Raw genomic sequence first — 13,049 nt, 5'->3', positions numbered from 1 at the left:
GACATGAGATGTCTGAGATTCCGCTTAGAACACTAGGTGACACCACAACCCAACAACACAAACCTCCGAACTTCGAAGTATGATCAGAATATTGTGATAGCCGATAAGCGATAGGCTTAGAGTAAAGATGGAGAGAGATTCTGAGATAAAAATAAAGAGTTAGGTTAGAGACTTTGAGCCGTTTATGAATTAGGGTGAAAAGAGTTTGGAAGAGTTAGAGTTGGGGGTATTTACAAAGTTAGGTTTCAGATCCAACGGATATCCTATATTTAGGAAATCCAACAGTCTATATCCTCTGAAAATGTGGGTGGGTCATTTGGTTTGTCTCACCGGACTAAACTGCCGGTCGTATGGGTCGGCTACCCGGACGGTCCATTTAAAACGGTAGGTCGGCGGGGGGTCTGTCGACGTAGAATTTGACCGAGACCGGCCCGCCAACTCCTTCGGGCCAGGAGGTATTAACTGCTTTGACCTTTGGGTGCCCATGGGCCTTTTTTTGTCTCAGACGAACGGGTTGGGCAGAGGTCTTCTGGGTCTTTTCCCACAACTAATTGAAGTAGTGTCGGCTCATCCTAGGACTGTTAAACCTCGGGCTGAGCTAGAGCATTAGGCAGTCCGTCAAAATTTGAGAAAAATAGTTTGGAAACTTTCAATTTCTTCTTTAGGGCTTCAATTTTCTTCTTCAAATTTTATTATGAGAAGAGAAATTATCAAAAAGGCTTTCTCCGGGAAGAGGACAATTATTCTAAGACTGAGTATTGCATTGGAGATGTTCTAAAGCGTCATTTCAGTTGGAGTTAATCTTTTTTTTTTTTGCCTCTCATATTCTATCAATACGCCATTTTGGCTCTCAAGTTTTCTAACAAGTTTTTTTAACATGCTTACTGCAAATCATGTTTATTCCCGTTCGTGCCTATTTTACTTTCCTTTTCTTTATTTTCTCCTTTATTTTTTTATCTACTCTATTGAGGACCTTTCTCGATGAAAATAACATAAGAAATCCTCAAAACCACTTCTCAAACGAAGAGGAAAGCCTCTTACTCTAATCTCACCGTAAGGGGATTTTTCTTGGGCGGGGAATTTCCCATCTTAAAGTAGGAAGTTTCATTTCTTGTCATGGAATTGCAGATCCTATATTGCTTCGAGGAAACGTCAAAATTTTTTTTCTCTTTTAGTAGCGATATAACCATAAAGCTCTTTGTATTTGTGTTTGCTTCATCTTATACAGGCGGAAAGCGAGGGAGTGAGAGTTCGATTAAAAAGATGTTGCCTAACTACCTACCTTGCTAAAATACCCGCCACTAAATTGGCAACAGTCACTTTAACTGCTAGGCATGGAATGAAAAATACATTTTATTTTTGCCCATGAATTATGAACTTATGCTTCTCTACATCGGCACAGAGCGTACGACACTAAGAGCATCTTTAATGCAAACCCCAGAAAACTTCATTACTCCTATGTGTCAAGTCTCAATTGAAATTCTCATCCCTATGTGGTGAACTAGAGATCGCCCATTTTTGTGTCTATAATGCTAATCTCTAAGCACGATAATTTCTGGAAAGAAATATTTTGTTATTTTGAAAATATATGAAGACAAATTCTATTGGTCTAAATTTTAAAAATGATTAGTTAGGCAATAATAGATATCTCAAGTAGACACTATAAAAATAGAGTTTTCTCTTAGGATATCTCTCTTTAACTAACACCACATCATCTTACAAATCTAAGTTGAGTTTGTACTGGAGATTTTTTTTAGAAAAACTCTAAAAAGGTTATATGGCACTTGAAATTTCTAAGATTGAATGTTGCATTAGAGATGCTCTAGGTCACCAACTTTATGAATTCGACTTACGATTAGTAGTTAGATAGAGAGATAGTTTGAATAGCGACAACGATAATATTATTTCTTTTATGTGGGTCGTGAGGGTAACATAGATCATCTCAATACCACCCTCTGCCCATAAATTAAGTGATGATGATGTAGTTTATGTATATCTCCACTTTTTTAGTTGTTGAATAACATTAACAAGTTAATGTATTATTACAATACATATTAGAAATAACAACTGGAACCGAGTACCATATCTTGTCCTCCTGGTGAATTTTTGCCCATTTTGTTAATTTATCTGCTTGAGCAATGCATTTCCTTTTGATATGAGAGAATCGAATGCCGCTGAATATTTCTTCAAAATAACAAAATATTTGGGGTCTGAAGGTGTATCAATGGATCTAATGATGAGGTTACATATATTTTGGTCAAAATTCTCGTTAAGAATACTCTCGTCCCAATTGTTATCACGAATAATCTGAGGGATCCAATAGTCGGTCCAAATATCAATAGAGTTGTGATTGTGTACTCCCATACAGTCAGAGGGGAAACGATATCTAATTGTATGCGGATGGCTTTTCAGATCCCTGAATGTGCATTTCTAATTGGAAGAATGATCATATCTATGGAGATATATGTAGCTTTGAGGAATTTAACCCATATTGCAGGGGGGTTCGGTATGTCTCTAGGCTAATTTTCCAAGGAACGCTTGATTATCTAGATGGGATTTTCTTATATCCAGACCACTTTTTTTCTTCGGAAGGCATATGACTGACCAGGCTTTTGTGCATATACCTTTAAATTTTCCCACTTAAAGGACTTTAGAGTAGTCATTATGTGTTTGAATATGCCTTTAGGAATGACAAAGCATTACATCTGATATCGAGGAACGACCGCTGCGATTGCAGAAACAACCACGGTATGACCAACTTATGACAAAAAGTTATTCTGACAGTGAGAGAGTGTCAACTGAATCTGATCAATAATGACATTAAACACTGAAGTTTTATTAGATCCTATAAAGAGCTGAGCTCCCAAATATTTATCAAAGAGTGAAGCTTGCTTTATTGTCCAATTTCGAGCCATCACAATTTTGAAATTATCAAAAGTATCATTAAATTTCAAAAAATGCAAACTTTGGTTGCATATAGATTTCAGAATTTTTTCAAACACAAAATTTGGAAGGTTAAGTGAGTGAGTGGGTATTCAACAAAAAAAAAGTGAGTGAGTGGGTTTTAATATATTTAAAAGTGAGGTTTAACTTTGGATTTTGAGCTCAAATTGGGGATGAGTTCAGATTGGGCTTGGCTTGAACTCGTAGGTGTTGCTTAGGCTTGGGTTGACTTGAATCGAGTTAATCTTATACATGCTAACAAATATACATACTCAAATAAAATCGCATATAAAGAATCCAATCTCCAATGGTCTACTTTAGGGATTACCTGACAGCAAGGGCGGACCCACATACCCCCACGGGGCCCGTGGTTGAATGATGGTTCCTAATAGAGATGAAACGGTATTATTAGTTAAAACTCCAGCTCCCTATCATCAAAGAGTAGTTGGTGTGGTGGTAGTACCTCATGTACCCTATATTTTTCCATTTTGACCTCCTATTTACTAATCAATTCACGTTTTAGTCTTTTTTTTTCATTGTAAATTCAATGACTCCCAGTAACATTCTTAGAGATATTTTATTCTATATCATTCTTATGCCTTCTTTTTATTTCATATCCTTATACATATGTACCCAAATGCATACACACACACACACACGCGCGCTCACAGACACACACAAACATACGTTTTTTCTTACTATTTTTCTATAAATGAGTTTGTCCACCCTATTTCCTTAACTTCTTTATATATAATTTGAAAGTGTATAAGACTACTTACTTATATTGATTTCAATCAAAATAACTCATAAGACAATAGTGGTTGAATTGGATTAGAACTTAACCATAATGTACAGAAATTATTCGCTTTCACATCACATTAAAAATTTTGGACGATTTTCATTATAACTAAAAGTGCCCCCACAAAGAAAATTTTCTGGGTCCACCATTGCCTGACAAAAAATGTTATTTTGTTATGTCTGAATTGATCAGTATCTCAGAACATATGAAAGAGATGGAATACACATGACATGAGAGGTGGATGAAGAAGCCTACCTATATTGTTTGTTTCCTCAGCAAGCTGTATTTCTAGTTCTCTATCTAGCTTGTCATTTTCAGGTTTTGGTCTCCGCTTTGTTTGTCTTTCACACTCAAGTTGGGATATCTTGGAACAATGTGACCTTGAGAAGGCGAGCGAGGTTGTTTGAACGCTTAAATCCAATTCTTCGTTTATTCCGTAATCGTTGGTAATTCTTCAGCATAACGTTAATGGGTAATTTGCCCGTTACATAATTTACGAAGATTATTATTTCGGTGATTTATATAAACCCGCCATTAGCAAAAAAACTTTTGTATGTTATTGGTGGAAATGGCAGTTCATGTCTTTCCCCGCTGATCAATATGACTTTTTTTTTGTTAAGAGATATATATATATATATATATTAAACACTAAAGTACCATAGTAACATTACAATACATATCCAACAGAAAGTAAGGAATACAATTCCGTCCTTTCTATGAGCCCACTTAGCGAGTTTGTCAGCCCGAGTATTGAGATTCTTTTTCATGTGACTGAATCGAACTATTTGGAGTTCTCTTTTGATGTCTCTAATTTAGCGAATGTGAACCATCGACTGCCATTGCACCTGATGCCTGGGGTTATAAAGATGCTGGAGCAAGTTGATATTATCACTTTCCACTATGATCTGTATGTGATTATTTTCCTTAACCCATAATAGGCTATTCAGAATTGCTATTACTTCACTTTCTTCACTGTTTCTAGCACGAGTTGTGCCCACTTTTGCAAAAACGAATTTGGATTGAGAACTGTGCACAATCAAACTGGTACCTATTTTCTTTTTAACATTTACAAATGAGGCATCAACATTAATTTTAATGAAAGGGTGACGAGGGGGTTGCCACTTGGTTGTTGTTACCGATGAAGTATCAGGTTGAGTTCTACTAACCTTGGGGAATGCCATGATAAGATCAATAATAGTTTGAAAATTATATAAAGTTTGCTGAAAACAGTGATCACTTATAGTTTTCCATATATGTCATAAGATGGTTACAAAGTGAATATTATCTATTGTGCTACTAATTTGTTTCAGATTTTGCCACGATAGAATCCAGTCAGATATAGAAGTAATGTTCGAAGAGATAATGCTAAAATGGAACCATATGCTTCTAGCTAGAGGACAGTGTAATAGTGCATGCTCAATAGTTTCAATGCTCGTAAAGTTCGGGCAGTTAAAGACATTACCTATATACTTACCGATGCGTTCGCGAACCGGGAGGGCTTTAGTGCAAATCTTCCAGATGAAAAGTTGAATGCGAGGGATGGTGGGGATCGACCAGATGAAATTCCAGTTAATATCCTGAGTCAGAGAAGAGTGTTGGATGGAACTTAGATGATGGCACGTAGAGCTGACCGAGTGGTTACCTGATTAGGTTAGGTTCCATTTCATTTTATCTGTTCCTTCGCTTTGAATAGGGATAACTTTAATGAGATTACAGGTGGCTTCATTAAAATTTTGTCTCAGAATATCATCATTCTAACTGTTATTGTTCGTAAGTTGCGATACTTTGGTCAAAGTTGGGTTGGTATTATTTGGAACCTGATTGTTTATACCTAGGATCTAATTATCCTTCCAAATGTTGATGTTGTCTCCTGTGTGGACTTCCCAAGTTATAAGACTGTCAATGAGATCATAGTGTTTCCTAATGACCTTCCAATTTCAAGAATGATGAGATTTAGCCGGACCTGGGGTGTCAGAATTAGAAAAGTATTTGACCTTCAAGAATTTGACCCAAATGGCATCTAGATTAGACTTTAGTCGCCAGACCAGTTTACTCAGGAGGGATGTGTTATCAAGGTTAGGATTATGAATTCCTAGCCCTCCCAACTTTTTTTGAAGGCAGATGTACGACCAAGCTTTGGTACAAATACCTTTGAATTTTCCCCCACTAGAAAGACTTTTGCAAAGTCGTTATGCATTTGCTTATTATGCCTTTAGGAATGGCAAAGCGTTGCATCTAATATCGGGGAACGGTTGCCGCTACAGCAGAGATCACTACTGTGCGGCCGACCTGAGAGAGGAACGAGTGGTTCCATTTGGATAGCTTAAGTTTGATTTGCTCCAGAATGCTGTTGGAAACCTTGGTTTTCTGTGCTCCTATGAATAGCTGAGTTCTGAGGTATTTTTCCGAAGTGGAAGCATATTTGACTTTTAGAGTTCTCATGAATATACGTTTAAATTTTGCATGTGAGTTTTTTGAATAGAATATATTAGATTTTGCATAGTCTTAAAATTATGAACATTATCGTGCGAGTTTTTACCAAAAATTATACAGTCGTCTGCAAAAAGCAGATGAGTGATAGTAAGGTTAGGATTATTAGTGGGAAAGCCTAAAAACGCCTTCAGCAAGATTCGACCTCTTTTAAGGTGCCAATAACTTTCCGTCTACTAAGGAGCCCGCGTAAATCCATCTGAGGAGCGCGTCTAACATTTTTCTGATCTGAACACCGAATGATTGTCGTCGCTACGGACTAACGGAGTTAAGAGAGAGAAAGCTTGAGATCTACGACCTTTCTTTTGATGCTGAATTTTCAAATTCTTGTTGATTTTGGTTGCCAATTCTAATAAGATCTGCAAATTTTCCAGGGTGAGTTAGTCTTATTAACCGTCTCCATTTTACCAGCTAGGGTTTGGAGACTGGAGTTACAATTTTCCAGGGTCTAAGCCCACTCGACAAAACTGAATCAAATCAGTTTCCCGTTTGCCCTAAATCTGTTTTCAGACAATTGCAGGGGAAGTATCTACAACTGTACAATCAGACAGTCTTCCTAGAATAGTTCAGATGGGTAGATTGGTAGTTGCAATGATAGTGAGTTGGTGGGTGATTCCAATCTCTTTAATGGTCAATCACATTGTGCCAGAACCCTATATGGTGATTGTCTTTTACTCCTCAAATAGTCTCTTATTTCTTCTTCATATCTTGGTACTAACTAGATATTGGTTATGCAGGATGAGATATTCCACATTCCTCAGGCCCAGAAGTACTGTATGGGCGATTTCACAAGTTGGGATCCCATGATCACCACTCCCCCAGGACTGTGAGTTCTCTAAGATCACAACCTCTTTCAGTTACGAAACCCTTTTTGGCAACTGGAATAGCATTTGGTTAGTTGTTAATATTTATGCAAAAAAGAATCTGATTATATAAATATCATTAAATCTAAAATTTAGAACTCATGAAGCTAGATGGGTCTTGAATTTGAAACAAAAACAATGGATGTTTACTTTTTATATATATATTTTCATTTTTAAACTGTTGCAGGTACTATCTTTCACTTGTCCATGTTGCATCTTTGTTTCCGGGCTTGTGGTGTGCTAAAGTGGTCTTTTCATTTTCTGAACTCTGTTCCACTGCAATTCTTCGCTCCATCAATGGTGTATTAGCTGTCATCTGCAGTGTTCTTGTATATGAGATACTTGACGAATTGAGACCAGCTAGTGATAAAAGGAAGACAACTTTACAGGCTATAGTTATATCATTATACCCTCTTCACTGGTTCTTCACTTTTCTCTATTATACAGACGGAGCTTCTCTAGCGTTGGTACTTGCCATGTACTTGTCTTGTCTAAAGCGGCATTATCAGTTTAGCGCTCTGGTACTTACAAACTTTTAGCTGTTTAGCGTTAACTTTTCTGTCATTTTTTTTGGATTAAATGATGTTCAGGACTTCAGGAAGAAATGAATTGTACTTCTGAAAGTAAAAGCAAGCCTATAAAGAGAAGGAAACTTTACTTTTCCACCTTTAGAGCTTAATCTTGTACTAAATACTATTAACAGCTTGGTGCTTTGTCAATACTTGTTCGTCAAACAAATGTTGTATGGATGCTTCTTACTGCATGCACTGGAGTTATTCAATTTACATTCCCTGCGATTCATAAGGATAATCTCCAACTAGATGATATTGATGTATCAGTAAGGAAAAGTGGTTGGTCAGCTAACAAGAAAGACAGTGGAAACTTGAGAATGCGAAAAATGAATAATATCTCAAATGCTAGCAACCATTCTATTCCCGAAAGGAACACCTCTTTGTTGAGCCATACTTCAGGTTCAGTTTCACATCTTCTTCTTAATTTAAGTTTACATAAGTTGTCGGGACTTCAGGTTTACTTGCTTCAAGTTATTCAGTCTAGACTCCTCATACTACTGTAGATGCTATTTTTCCTGAACTTCATGAGTTTTGTGTTTTTTTTAGTTTTTACCTAGAGCTGCCATGTTCGCTTTATTCTGAGTTACCTAGCTTGCACTATATTCAGTGCTTTTTGAACCACTCAAAGGAGCTTGGTGCATGGTTCCACATAATATCTGTAGAAACGATACTAAAAAGGAGCTTGGTGCATGGTATTTCTTTAACCTAGGGAGTCGTATATCCTCTTTTTGGTTAGGAAATATAGAATAATGGATGCACTTCTTAAGTATGTTGACCTTTTTCTTCCCCTACTATATAAAAATGACAAACTATTCATTAAGGGGACCTGAGCTAGCTGCTGCCTGGACAAGGTTGGAAATCTGTGAGCAGTGTAAAATACAATAACATGGTTCACAAATTTGGTGGTAACATTTCAATTCGATCTAACTAAGTTGACCGTCTTATGGGTTAGATGTAGTGAAGATGCATTTCTCACATATACTTCCTTATGCTAACAAAGCACTGGCATTTAAGAAACATTTTACATATTCTTGTAACTGATAAAACAATCACATTCTATTTTTCTTCAAGATTTAAATGTTATGTTTCTGAATCATTCAAAAACTATGTCGAACTTAAGTTCTATTTTCCGGTTTGTTCCAGGATTGTTCAACGAGGTTAAGGTCATTATTTTAAGGATGTGGTATTCTAAACTGGAGGTTTTGGCTTCCTTTGGTCCTTTCTTTGTGGTATTGCTGGCCTTTGCCATGTTTGTCTTTTGGAATGGAAGTATAGTTCTCGGTATGTATCTCTCTTCTGCCCTTGCCTAGTTCTTTCTTGATTCGAAAAAGCTTTTCATAGACATAACAAAATTTGCTGCAGGTGCTAAAGAAGCTCACACAGTCTCTCTACACTTCGCACAAATAATGTACTTTGGCGCGGTTTCTGTATTTGCGCTGGCTCCCTTTTATTTCACCCCCAATCAAGTCTGTTTGCTCTTCCAGTCACTGTGGAAGAACAAACCTTTTAGTTTTCTTCAAGTGGTTGCCAGTTTAACTGCTGGATTTCTCTCAGTACATTTTTTCAGGTCAGCACTCATCTGGTAGCCAGTTGAATTCTGGAGCAGTTTATAGTAGGAATTGGTATCCTTCATCAATCCTTAAATGAATTATTTAAGAGGAACCTTGGGTCATGGAAGGATATGGACATAAAACTATGTGACCTTAAAGAACCTAAACCAAACATAGAGTCGCAGAAAGTTCTTCACTGCAAATTTACACATTCCATATTGTTTTTCTCTGTTTATGGTATTACTAACTTGATTAATTTGGTAATGCAGCATAGCACATCCATACCTTCTTGCAGATAACCGACATTATACTTTTTATCTTTGGAGGAGAGTTATTCAATCACACTGGATGATAAAATACCTTCTCCTTCCGCTTTATGTATATTCATGGCTTTCCATCTTTCATATCTTAGGTAAATCAAGAAGATACCCTCATCTAGTCATTATATGATTTTTTGAATTATTCAGGTAAGGAAATTATTTTGTTTTGTTTGACAGGGAAAGTTCAAAAAAAGATCTGGGTATTGGCGTTCTTTCTAGCTTGTGCAGGAGTTCTCGTCCCTGCCCCACTGATTGAATTCAGATATTATACTATCCCATTCTACTTTTTGGTTCTTCATTCTCCAATCCACAATTATAGAAGTTGGTTCCTATTGGGAATCCTATATATCGCTGTTAACATTTTCACAATCACAATGTTCTTGTTCCGTCCATTTCATTGGGACCATGAGCCTGGGATACAGAGGTTTATATGGTAAAGTCTAAAGACCTCCATATAAAGTCTTGCAGATCACCGTTAGACACTCATACCAGCTTCTACATGAATCTATGGCATTGGTCACAGACTTTTCAATTCTTCAATAATTAAATTGGAGGTTTCAAGTCTTAACCACTTGCATTTCGAGATAAACAGCCATCAGTTGCTTGGCTCAGGTATGAAGTTTGATGTAGTGAGTGAAGATGTCAGGGAAGTCATAGTAAATCGTCAACAACCCTTGGTTGGAGTGGTAAGAGGTATAATCTTCCACCCTAGAGGTCAAGAGTTCGAGACACGCTGAACAATTCAAAAAAAAAAAAAAGTCATAGTAAATGCATACCAAAATGCATCAACGAATATGTTTTCTGATTGATTCTATTCATCTGATCCTTGGTTAGATTGCTTCAGATTCTGTATCGACTCTACCAACTGACCACAGGTCTCTTATTAACGAATCTCAAGATCTTGTGTACTTCCTTTTTTTTTAAACTCATTGAGGATTAGACTTCCTTATTTGTTGTCAAGTTCATGTGTAAACCCATGAACAAGTCCTGCAAACAGCAGAGGAAGAACTTACGTTATGTGTCTCAAGGGGTTCATACCTAAATTAATATATTGTTCTCTATCCTGAATTCCTGATTACCTTGCTTTCTCTCAAGCTATAAATTTTCTTTTTGACTCAATTCATGTGAATATTATTTTTGTTTCTGATGGCATCTGGAGTGCAATTTACCCTTGTGTAAACTGAAGATATCTAGTATTACTAAATTTAGTTACAGTGGACGTTTCCTTTTCTTCAGAGAGAAGATACAACTATTCAGCTACAAAAGCAAGTGAAACAAAACTCAACACTATTACTACATCAAGCGAAGTGTTCACCGCGTCTGCTTCAACTAGTCTATAAACGTATATCTGACTCTCAACATCCTTGCGAGATTCCATCTCTTCTTGCACAAAGTAGGGATTCAGTACTCTGATTCTTAAGATTGTTAAATGGATGATCTTCTTCTATGAACAGTTCAGTTTTTGCCTCACCTTTTTGACAACCCAAAAGTGGTTTTAGTTCTTTCTTTTTATCCTTTTCATGGGCTTCAGTTAGGAGAAGTTCTTTCTTGGGAATCCTGTTTTCTTTCGAACTTTTTCGAATTTCAGACTTTTCATTATTAAAGGGTCTTCTGTTAGCAGTTTCCTCGAAGAAGATTTGATTGTCCCGATCCCCATGGTTGACATAATTAGTGTTGCATCTCTGGAACACTTCGACCAAGGATCCTTCATGACTTCCATCTGCTGCGGAAGATTGCCGCGAAAAGCTACCGAACCCTTTAATGCCACAAGTAAGTTTTCGAGCTCGAACTCTTTCTTCTTTTAGAAGAGACCCTTTTTCTAGCAACTTTAGTATTCTCTCAGATTTCTTCCGCACATTTAGGCCCCAGTTAAATCTACATGTATTCACAGAAGAAATGTTAAGATCTTGATTCCTGTAGAGAGAACAAGAAGCAGAGCTAACTTACCCTCTTTCATCAATAAAATGGAAGATCCCCATTTCTTGAATAACATCTATGTCACTCTGAAACTCCTCTGCAACACTCTCTGGTCCATGTGTGAGAAGATGTTCTAATAAGATCAAAGCATTGTAAGAAACTCTCCAGTTCTTCCTATCGAAACTCATTAATCTGAAAATATAAAAGAAACAAACAAGAGTTTGTTAGAAACCCATACTCATAAGCAGAGATCCGTTGCTTCAGGAAGAAAAAACAGGTAACCTTTTGTGAAAAATCTCAACAATTCTCCAATAATCATCAACTTCAAAAGCAGCCCTAGATATCAAACCCATAGTTCTTGAGTCTGGTGCCCATGGATTTCCGTTAATAGCTTCTTCAGTTAATCTGCAAATATCATAATCATTTAATAGCCCAGAGAAAAAAGAACTCGTCTCAAGATCCAGCAAAAAGAAAAACTTACAGTTCAGCAGGGGTAACATCAGTGAGAGCCAATCTAGCAGTTCTGATCTTCTCTTTGAGGAAGAATGAAGCTTGTTTCTTGAATTCATTGAAGAAAGGAGTACCCATGTTTCTGGTGTTGGTAATATTTCCGAGAATCGACATTTTAATATGAGCTTAAGCAGGAAGAATAACCACTTCACTGATGCAACAAAATATTACCAACTCTCTTGCTGATGATATAGAGAAGATGATGAAGGCATGAAATAGTGTGATTAAATTAAGGTGGTGGTGGGGCAGAGTAACGTTTTTTTTTTTTTTTGATGAGATGGGGCAGAGTAACGTTGAAATCTCAACCATAATTTTAGTAACTTTTTTATATTTGTCTTTAGCCTTCTCTGTCTGAATTTTGAAATGGTATACAGACAACTTTATAAGATCAACTGATCAGCAGTTATTTTATTACTTTTCTTGAACGATATTTGAAATTCAAACATCTTTATCCATCCTTACACAGGATCAACAATCACACCGTTTAGGGAATCTGAATTGGGCCTCTAACTTATGGCTTGCTTGCTTAAACCTCAGAGCACATCAACTGGTTAGTTTTTTACTAGAATTTATAACTAACAATGCTAGGTTATCGGATTACTTGACCTCTCACTTTGGACCGTCTAGACAATAGGACAAAAAATATATAAGCTAGAATTTGTCAGGTTAAGTAGGCGGGTTATATATATGGTGCTTCTAAAGGCACCAGGCCAAAAGGCTGTTAGGATTCATCTCTATTAGCACCATGCCCAACTGCCCCTTTCTCTATTAGCACCGTACAACTATGTAGGCACCGGTCAAAGCCAACTTAACCGGTTAACCCTAATCCCTCCATCCATATCTCACAAAATCTGAACAAATAAAGGATATACTCATGGAAAATTCCAAGTTTTTAACCATCACAAATCCAAAAATGTAAAATATGCTCATACATGTCCTGTGAATCCTAGACCTACCTTCAGCAGAATCATACTCTAACCATTCATAAGTCAATAATTAAGACAAGTCCATCTGCTTCGCTGATGGTGTGGTTACAAATTAATAAGAAAAAGGATTATTTCCCAAATGGCCCCAAACTTTGTGAC

General features: G+C 36.8%; 2 protein-coding genes across 5 annotated transcripts; one reads left to right on the top strand and one right to left on the bottom strand.

Moving 5' to 3' along the window:
• Nucleotides 1-6,255: 6,255 nt before the first annotated feature.
• ALG10 (DIE2/ALG10 family) lies at nt 6,256-10,656 on the top strand. Of its 3 annotated transcripts, none has more exons than XM_086654355.1 (9): nt 6,256-6,607; nt 6,743-6,892; nt 6,970-7,058; nt 7,283-7,616; nt 7,799-8,066; nt 8,811-8,948; nt 9,030-9,234; nt 9,487-9,629; nt 9,715-10,656. In XM_086654355.1, the coding sequence occupies exons 2-9, from the start codon at nt 6,803-6,805 to the stop codon at nt 9,972-9,974; spliced, it is 1,527 nt and encodes a 508-aa protein (XP_086510481.1). In that variant the 5' UTR covers nt 6,256-6,607; nt 6,743-6,802; the 3' UTR covers nt 9,975-10,656. The 3 variants fall into 3 exon arrangements, with proteins under 3 accessions (XP_086510481.1, XP_086510482.1, XP_086510480.1); XM_086654356.1 differs by having other exon boundaries at nt 6,331-6,607; nt 6,753-6,892; XM_086654354.1 differs by having other exon boundaries at nt 6,385-6,892.
• A 52-nt stretch (nt 10,657-10,708) lies between these two features.
• LOC147567825 (epsin-3-like) lies at nt 10,709-12,267 on the bottom strand. 2 transcript variants are annotated; one of them, XM_086654358.1, is made up of 4 exons: nt 11,936-12,267; nt 11,737-11,859; nt 11,485-11,646; nt 10,709-11,412 (listed from the first exon to the last, which is right to left on the bottom strand). In XM_086654358.1, the coding sequence occupies exons 1-4, from the start codon at nt 12,076-12,078 to the stop codon at nt 10,893-10,895; spliced, it is 948 nt and encodes a 315-aa protein (XP_086510484.1). In that variant the 5' UTR covers nt 12,079-12,267; the 3' UTR covers nt 10,709-10,892. The 2 variants fall into 2 exon arrangements, with proteins under 2 accessions (XP_086510484.1, XP_086510483.1); XM_086654357.1 differs by having other exon boundaries at nt 11,737-12,159.
• Nucleotides 12,268-13,049: the final 782 nt, after the last annotated feature.

Source organism: Eschscholzia californica, unplaced genomic scaffold, assembly GCF_041429995.1.
Source record: "Eschscholzia californica isolate CP2 unplaced genomic scaffold, dmEscCali1.0.p SCAF_1, whole genome shotgun sequence".
Lineage (NCBI taxonomy): Eukaryota > Viridiplantae > Streptophyta > Magnoliopsida > Ranunculales > Papaveraceae > Eschscholzia > Eschscholzia californica.
This window is presented reverse-complemented; position numbering and strand designations above follow the sequence as displayed.

Bases quoted from the DNA above. Each gene is read 5' to 3' on its own strand.
- LOC147567825 (XM_086654357.1), bottom strand. From the start codon at position 12,023: ATGAATTCAAGAAACAAGCTTCATTCTTCCTCAAAGAGAAGATCAGAA. The intron at 11,647-11,736 runs GTTACCTGTTTT...TTATATTTTCAG, and splicing joins GTTGAGATTTTTCACAAAAG to ATTAATGAGTTTCGATAGGA. The intron at 11,413-11,484 runs GTAAGTTAGCTC...GAATACATGTAG, and splicing joins CATTTTATTGATGAAAGAGG to ATTTAACTGGGGCCTAAATG.
- ALG10 (XM_086654355.1), top strand. From the start codon at position 6,803: ATGGGTAGATTGGTAGTTGCAATGATAGTGAGTTGGTGGGTGATTCCA. The intron at 7,617-7,798 runs GTACTTACAAAC...TACTATTAACAG, and splicing joins ATTATCAGTTTAGCGCTCTG to CTTGGTGCTTTGTCAATACT. The intron at 9,630-9,714 runs GTAAATCAAGAA...TTTGTTTGACAG, and splicing joins TTCCATCTTTCATATCTTAG to GGAAAGTTCAAAAAAAGATC.